The sequence below is a fragment of the Macadamia integrifolia genome, chromosome 12 (genome assembly GCF_013358625.1).
Source record: "Macadamia integrifolia cultivar HAES 741 chromosome 12, SCU_Mint_v3, whole genome shotgun sequence".
Lineage (NCBI taxonomy): Eukaryota > Viridiplantae > Streptophyta > Magnoliopsida > Proteales > Proteaceae > Macadamia > Macadamia integrifolia.
The window spans coordinates 2,981,244-2,990,329 of record NC_056568.1 but is presented as its reverse complement, the minus strand read 5'-3'; the positions used below and the strand labels follow the sequence as shown (position 1 = coordinate 2,990,329).

Genomic DNA, 9,086 nt, shown 5'->3' with positions numbered 1-9,086 from the left:
CTCTCTCTCTCTCTCTCTCTCTCTCTCTCTCTCTTACTATCAGAAGCTTTTCAATGGCTTTTCTCCGCCACCAAAAAAGCTTCGTCTTCCCTGCTCCACCTCCATCTCCGATCGCCAATGGCAGAGGATTAAGATCAGCCGCCGTAGACGATCAGATCCTCTCCGAATATCTCGAGAACAATCTACGTATCCCTGAACTTGATCTATACCAATCTCGGTCTCCGTCGATTTCACATCTCCCGATTCCAGATGAAATCGATCTACGGTTGCTTTCTTCAAGAGACGATGAATCTATTCGTCAGGTATTGGAATCGGTAGTTGAGTTCGGCGTTTTCAGAATCATCGGTCATGGAATCTCTGCTGATGAAATAGGTTCGTTGATTGACGAAGCAGAGATGGTTTTTCCGATCCCGGTGGAGTTAAAGAGGGATTTGAATCGAGAAAAGTTCTTGTGGTTTTCTTATGGAAAAACTAGACTACGAGGAGAGATCGGTCCCGAAAGAAATCGGAGCTTAAGGTAAGGGACACTTCACTGAAATTTCCTATTGATCTGTGCCACTCGGTAGAACTAAAGGCACATGTGATGATGTTTCAAGAAACGCGTTTCTGTCGTTACTGTGTCCAGAAATGGCAGAAACGGAATAAAAAGCGTTTGATTAAATTGTTTTGTTTCACTTAGTTTCAGAAATAGAAATAGAAATTTTTACCTATTTATGGTTCAAGGAACAACTTAAGCGAAACAAGTTCTCGTGACCATTCTTTCGCTAGTTACTATCGACTTCCAAAAACATTACTTGTCAAACCTTTTTAATTCCGTTTCTATTTTTAGAAACAGGAATTTATGTTTCTTCCTCGGAAATGACAGAAACGTTATCAACAGGCCCTAAGTGATCTCTATACGTGACCGAGTAAAAAAACCTTGAAATGCTACATTCTTTATAAAAGAAAAGGAAAAATCTTTGATAAAGTATTCAACTTTAAACGATCTTTTTGATAAATATCTGATTTATTTGTTAAATTTATGTCGAATTTGATTACCAATATAAACAAAAAAAATTAAAATAATTAGAGGAAAAAAAAAGAAAAGCTAAAATTCTAAAGGTCATAGATATCTAGATAACTTCTTCAAGTTTCATAAATATAGTGAAATTGTTGCTGATCCATCTATTTTTGCTTCGTAACCTTTATTTTTTATTTTATTTTTTTGGTGCAATCGCAACCCTTAATTAGATTATGAAAGAATTCAAGCCCAAATCTATCTTGTAAAACTGAAGGTATTACTAACTATTAACTCATCTCAATTCCATTACCCAAAAAAAAAAACTCATCTCAATTCATAGATACTATACATATGCAAGGGTTTTTAAGTATTAGAAATATTGTTTATGTTCTCACAACATCACCAACCTTAAAGGGGTAGTCCGAGTTGACAAGGGACCTTCACCTCAGGAAGCGTGTGGTTCTGAAAACATTAAGAGGGTCCCTCTCCTCTCCAACACACTGGATGTCTAGTTGGGAGTCTCTAGACATGCACCTCAACACATGGATGCATATCTCCAAGTCTTCCTAGTTGTCGGATGTCTAATTGAGTGCCCAACATGTTGGAGAGAATCTTTCTCCGCGTTAGAATGTCTCAATACTTGGACATTTCCTTTTTAATAACAATACATTTGGTTGCTTAAAAATTGGAGTATGTTGTCTATATTCTTTGAAAAAAATAAATTTAAAGCATTATTTTATTAAAAGTGTAGTGGAAATTTAATAAAGTGAAGTAAATGTATTTTATTAACAGTTTAGTGGATAGTTGAAACAAAACCTTTATTGGAAAAATGAAGTAAATGTAGTTCCTTATAAAATTTTTATAGGGAGAGGGTTCACAGAACAAGTGGCAAAGAGGAGTGTACCAAAGAAGTACCACATAATGGGTTTTGTACATAAAATGGTAACGGAACACCCAATTTTTAAAACTTGGGATAGAAGATAAAAAATGGTTCCAACAGAAAATATCATAATATGGCAAAAAAATTTACATTAAAGCGAGAATTTATTTTTAGTCATATGTTTTCGGATTTATAGGTTTCCACCAACCATTTTAGGATGAAGGCTCTCTAATATATATATCGCAACCAAACACAACCTTATATTAATTATCTAAACGCTGCTTCATTTTCACAGCTTCAACGAGTAGCAACTAGCAACCTCAACCTTCTAATGAAACTCCATTTCGGATTTCAGCCAAACGATGGATCACATTTTTGGCAAACTGGAAACCATTGCTGACATGGTTGGTCACATACTGTCAGAGCATGTGGGCAATAAGAAGCCCAGGGAGGAAGGTGTTCAAGTCCAAAGGAGAGATCAAATTCTCTGTTTAAATAAAACCATGGGCCCAAATCTGTCTTACAATGACTCTTATCACTATGCTCTGAGCCTCTTCCTTTCTGACAGCGACCATGAGTTCTTGGTTCAGTCTGCAAGAGGTCCTTTGTTATTGAATGCAATAGGTGGAAGTATTATCGTCACCATCAGAAAACAGTTCCAGGTAAAAACATTCTTTGAATCTTCTCATATCATTGACTGTTAATCTCATGGATTTAAATCTTGGTATGAGCTGTACCAATACATATCAGGTCGTATCGGATGGTTTTCCACTCATTTTCATCAAGAAATTTTTTTTAGACGAATTTAATCTTACTACAAACTATACGGGAATGGCATACCGTATTTTCAAACCATGGATCAAAAAGTGACCGTTTGATATGGATTCAAACTGGACTATCAGTACTGGTATTGGTATCAGCAGTGACCGATATGATACTGGACACTGTGATTTAATCATTAGTCCATCTGGTTTATTTATAGGTCCATCTGTTGAGATGGGCTCGTGTCAATAGTGGCATTTGACCCAATCAACATTGATTTATTGGGCAAGTGTTTTCTATGACACCCATGTACCCACACACAGGGACACACCCCCAGGCAGAGGCACTGTAGTCATTGCATGCAGCCACGCATGGGCCACTCACGGACAGGAAACTTTGTCCTGATTTATATCTAGATAAAGTTAGGCATTTATGTATGGGCCCTTTATTTATGCAAGTTGGGAAGCCCAGCCCTGGCCCATGAATCAGTTGGGCAGGGCTGGATTTGAAATTACAATCCCAAGCAGCATCTAAACCCATTAGAAGTCCATGTTTCAGTTGAGTGGGCTTGAACCAAGAAAGGAAAGACAATACATCTATTTCCAGTTACTTTCCTTTTTGATTCTGAATCTAACATAAGTTGTTTTCTGTTTATGAGATTAGGAATGGAGGATTGGTGAGTTCAAAGGTGTTTCTAGGGAGCCAAATTTGGTGCTAAACTCTGATGGAAGCCCCTCTTTCTTTGTTGAGTTCATGTGTACTCCTTCAACATTAACTTATAACAACCCTGATTATCAAATGAGGAAAATCTCTTTGCATGATCAAATCTTGATAGTCCTCGTCATTTTTTTCTTATACAATTTCTTCACCTCTATCTCCTCCAGATTTTGAGGAACTTAAGATCTACAGTTGGGAGTGGTATTCTTGTCCAAGGTTGAATAATATACTTGTGTGCTGATGTGAGGTCTATTGATGCTGTTGTATGGAGATGTCTATATGGTGTAAAGCTCTTCTTTACCCAGTGATTCTGTTGAAGAGTGAATTGGCTTTAATAAATTAACACAAGAAGAGCTGTACTTGAAAAAAAGGTGTCTACTTTGTACATGAAACTTGATTTTGAATATGAATTTTATACTGTTGTAATTGCAAGTGAAAAATTGTCTAAACAAACAAAGAATACATAAGAAAAATAAGTGTAATTCGTGTTGGGCCATGGAACTTTGTTTAAGGACCTACAAATATTCTGTAGTCTTGGGTTTCAATTGTCAAAGATTAATCTTTGGTTTGTTATCTATGGGTTTCAATGATGTAAGTTTTCCCTCATTTGCAGAGCAGGGTTCAGCCATCATCCTAGGATAATGAAAATATGCCCCCCCCCACCCTTCGTATAGGACGAAGTCAATAATGCCTCCCCACACTTTGCGCAATACCATCTCAACACCAGACTAGGCATCGGTCCATATGTGTGCGTCTATGGTGTAAATACAAGAAACAGAAGTTTGGAGGTTGAGGTGGTTGATCTGGATTGGAATCTGCCATCACTGATCTCAATTTGGAACATTTCGGAACGGTTGATTCTATGGTTTTTGGGATCGAATTGTTGTGTTCTCAAATCTGAATAACTTCTAAGGTTTTTGGGACCAATCCTGGTATAGACCAATTTGACCCCAGATTCCGAGTTAAAATCCTTGGGTGGATTGGGGTTTACTTAACATGTTTCTCTCAAATGACCTCAATTAAATCCGTTGGTGGTTTAGGTTGTGTTTTGTCGTAAAATATTGGGAAACAGAATGTTGCCTGATGGCATGCAGCCTGCATCTAGAATGTTAGATACAACCCCCCTCCCCTTTGAAATGATCGCCCTACCCTTATAAAATGAAAAACCCCTTGGTAGATACCCTTGTGCGTACTCCCATTAGCCACTACGCTGGTGTAGAGGCCACATGACTAGTCACCAACCCTTTACCCTAATATATTTTGTGAAAAAATAATTCCTTATTATTTATAACCATAGATTTCCTTCACCCACAATAGTGGTTTGAGGAGTTTCCCTGTGTTAGGCTCTACAGTTGGGCTCTCACGACTTATCCTTACCAACTAACTGCCTTTCAAAGAGTGATAGCCTCTTCCATTTCCTTGCTTTCTTCTCACGCAAGCATTCTATATTTAGCAATGATTTAGCGGCAATTTCACATACTCCAGTCACAAGACGATACTCCATTTGGGGAGATTCAAATTTAATTCACATTTAAGATATCATGACTTAGGGTTTCACAGTTGAGATTTCAAGTGTCTCAAAAGATAAGCGGAGTCGTCGAAGACAATCAGTCAGGTGGTTTGAGGTTTCAAAGTAGACGGGGTAAATTTTTCATTCATTGTCTGAAAAGGTTCACCCACCCATCCACGGTTAAAATTACCTGCCCTCCTCTCCCTACCCCCACTAGTTGAAGGTTGAAATAACCCTTCACTATTTCCCAAACACTCATCCCACCACAATAATGGCCATTGGTGGAGGAATACCTTTTCAGCATGGCTCAAGGAAAACTCAGTCCCTATAGAACATAAGGAAAACTCAGTCCCTATAGAATATATCCGAAAGAGATTTCACCTGCACTGGTGTGTGTAGCATGTCATACTAGAAGTGGCTTTGTGAAAGCTTCGGTGTGACAATGGCATAACAAAGAGGATGAGACCATTTTTGTATCTACATCGGGGTAGTTTTACCCATTTTGCGTGGTCTTAGCATGGGAAAATTTTTGGCTGCTACGCAAGTTGCAGCCAAATAGCTAAAACAATTGCTGGCAGCCAAAGAAATGGAATAATTCATTTCCTCCAAAGTTCACAAATACCCTCTAAGTTTAAGTATTTTCCAAAATGCCATTCTAAGATTCCATTTCTTCGGTGGCCACAGTGGTTAGCTGCAACGGGGCATCACCTAAATTTCGTTCCTCAGCATGCTTCTTTTTCCTTTTTTTTTTTTTTTTTTGTGGGGGGGGGCGGGGGTGGGGGGGCATAAAATGGCGGTTAATGAAAACCACGATAGGAAAAGCCATGGATTGCACTCTTTAAAAGAATAAGTTGGCAAAGAGAAAACAGTAGAACTTGAAGAACTGCAAATTAAGTCTGGGCTTCCTCAGTATCATCCCACAAGCCCTCCAAATGAAAATACAAACAACAAAATTCAAGATGCATTATTCACATAAACTGGCTTTCTACACAGTTCTCTCCTCAGAAACATACCATCCCATTGCAAACTGTTAAACAGGGATTCTGGAATCTGCTGCATCTTTAATCATTGTTGCTCTTGAGGTTTCTCAAAAAATTTCTTCTTGATCCAATCGAATGGCTACAAAAATGTCCCCAAAAAATAAACAAGAAATAATACATGAATATCATAGGAAAAAGGGCATAAGAATCATAAAAAGTAGACACATGTGCGCAAAAAAAGAGGGGGGGGGGAACCCTTCTAATATTAACAAAACTCAAAAAATGCCTAGACCAACCCAAGTGATGCGTTGGCAGCTTAGGCAGTTGCCTGAAAGATGCCCAAGCATTGTTCTGACACCTTAACAGGCTGACCTTTGGTCTAGTGCATTCTATATTAGAAATGAGAAAAAAGCAACTCCATCCTTGCTTGTCTAAGCCAAACCAGTAGCAACTTAGTCATTTTTATTTAACATTATTACAAATATAAATGGCATTGGTTCCTTGTATTCGTTTTTAACATTTTCAATGAATAATGTAAAAGATATAAACAAAGCTAATAACAATGACTAAACAAGTGAAAGAGCATTTAATTCAAGTAAGTTTGTCACGTTAAAATGAAAAACAACATGCGATAATAAACATTTGATAGTCTCACAAAGATAGAAATCAGTAGAAGGTCATTTACATACATTTTTATATTTTATTAACTGTACCTGCACACGAAAGTGTCTGTGTAGGCACATGCCCAGTCAGACCTGTAAGACTACTTTTCCCTAATCGCATATACCACTTCGATGCCTATGCCTAGGGGACATCTCGACTCCGTCCCATGGTCTAAGGAAGCATATCAGAATCAGTGGAATTCCAGCTGATTCATACTGGATTTCTAGCATTCAGGCCAGAGCTTGTTGCCGTGCTTTGCAAAAATGATGGAAGCTATGGAATTATGAATGGAAGAACTTTGTTGACGTAATATCCGTGATTTGTATTACTTATGTCCAATTGCATATGGATTGTGGTATATCCTCCATCAATAATTGGTATTACTTATGTCCAATTGCATATGTATTGTGGTGTACCCTCCATCAATAATAATATAATAACTCCTAATCTCATAAACCACTACTTCTAACTGCTCTAGGCAGTCATACATGCTCAGCCTTCAAAGTTGAAATGACAAAGCTAGCTATCACAAGTTAGAGAAATGAGCCCCAAGTAAAACATCTTGCACATCATCGAGGAATGCAATCTTACTACAGAGAACCCCCAAAACACTGTAAGAATATTCTGAGCTTCTTACGATTGCCTTAAAGGCTCAAACCTAATGAATGGGCAGTCTTATGCTCAAGTAAAAGTCATACGGAGTACAAATTCATGATGCCACAAAAGGGGACATTTCATTTTTCATGAACTTACCACTTATCAAACAGTCTCAAGCCCACTTAACACAGCAAATCACATTACAGATCTTACATTACAGGTTGAATTGAGACATCAATTTCTTGATACATAATTATCTTCCTTTTTAAATAGTTTATTATGTTGAAAGTAATATCATCTGTTGAGCTTCTAATTTCCTAGACGTGCATAGAAAAATTGCTGTAGTTTCGACAGCAAGATCTGATCTCTAATGAATCATAAATAGGTTCTAACCAGATCGAAGTTATTGTCATCCATTAGGAGGATGAACAGTGTTTTTCTTGCCATCAATTAGGCAATCTATTGATGGTATCAGTGGCGCATCTGATTTATCATGTTTTAAGTTGAAAATATTTGAAACATAGCTTTGATAACATTGACATTATGATGCCATGCAATTCCCTGTTTCAAACTATGCTTTTGTTAATGCATTAGTAATCTATCCACTAGGTCAGTTTAATTTCCTATCTGCACCAAGTTGGTATGCTAGATACTTTCGATTTTATCCTCCTTTTCCCAAGTACTTCATGGTTTCATAACTAAAAGTTATACCCGTTAGATATGCAAGGGCAGCATATTGTGCTCGGTGCAAGCCCCTCTAGCAGATGCACTCATTTAGTACAAGCCCCAGTCAAGCTGGTCAATTCTAGCCCTTTTTGGTTCCAGCTCCATGTGGATGTTCATCCAAATATTTGTTATGCGCAATTCCTCATCTATTTTTAAATATCTCGATTATGTACTGCTAAGTAGCATTCCAGAAGACAATTTCCATATAAGTAGAAAAATACTAAGTCTACAATTTCCTTTCTAAAGAACCATGCAATTTTTTAACAAATCACAGTGATATGTCATTACAAACTCTAAAATTGAAATCCCACGTCACCAGCGGAAGAAGGGAAACAAGCGAGACCAGAAAACACAATCGAAAATTCGAAATCTCTAACGAAGAACCATAATAAATTGTCAAATCTGATGAAGATGAGATTGACATTGACTGTATCATAAAAATCGAAGCAAAGGGCATACCTGGATCAGATAAAGAGCTCCCGTAGCAGCGGCGAATCCCCAGGTGACCGCAGCTTGAATGTCAGTTGACTGAGGACGAAGACCAGGCCGAAGGAATTTGAACATACCTGATCCTGATGCTGTTCCTACAGGCATCTTCCCACACTTCGATCAAATGAAACCCTACTTCGTTTATCCAAGAGACCCAATTCCGCAGTTCTGTTCTGTAGAATTGCGGAACAGGATGGCAGAATAAAAAGTCTACCAAAACACAAAGGAAAGTAAGAATAAAATACTTTTTTTTTGGTAGGAAGAATAAAATACTCTCAGAAGCAGACATGACGTCACATCCCGGTAAAGGCCGAAACCATGCCAAAACCATTGGACGGTCAGAGATGGCTACCAATCATCCTAAAAGCATTGGATTGAAATCTTTTTTTTCTCCTGTTGATCTGCTGCGAGGATTGTAAAGGTTCTGGCATGCTGCACAACAAGTGAAGTTCCAAGAAGATTCCCAGCAAAAAAAGAAAAAATATTCAAGAAGATAGGCCCAGGCCCAGGCCCAGGTCTGCAAATAGAGAAGAATTTTTTTTTTGGGTAAGAATATAGAAGAAATTGGGCCAGTGATAAGGATTGTGATGTGTGAATCCAGTGCATGGCGCACTAGTTGCAGCTTTTGCTTGTAAAGCAGGTGTTAGGAGGGACTAGGGATCAACTCTTGTCACATGCATTTCCTTTATCCCCCCTCCCCCTCTAGTGTGTATGAATTAGTCCCCTTGGGCATTTTCCCAGTTGTAGATATAACCAAAAAAA

The 9,086-nt window shown here is 38.1% G+C and overlaps 1 protein-coding gene and 1 long non-coding RNA gene across 2 annotated transcripts; one reads left to right on the top strand and one right to left on the bottom strand.

Annotated features, from left to right (window-relative positions):
* The first annotated feature begins 7 nt into the window (after positions 1–7).
* LOC122057660 lies at positions 8–3,600 on the top strand. The gene is made up of 3 exons (XM_042619844.1): positions 8–517; positions 2,236–2,542; positions 3,306–3,600. The coding sequence occupies exons 1-3, from the start codon at positions 54–56 to the stop codon at positions 3,531–3,533; spliced, it is 999 nt and encodes a 332-aa protein (XP_042475778.1). The 5' UTR covers positions 8–53; the 3' UTR covers positions 3,534–3,600.
* A 2,082-nt stretch (positions 3,601–5,682) lies between these two features.
* On the bottom strand, positions 5,683–8,906 carry LOC122057562. Its single transcript, XR_006133561.1, has 2 exons — positions 8,295–8,906; positions 5,683–5,988 (listed from the first exon to the last, which is right to left on the bottom strand). It is a non-coding gene; the product is annotated as an uncharacterized LOC122057562 (long non-coding RNA).
* Between the last annotated feature and the right edge of the window lie 180 nt (positions 8,907–9,086).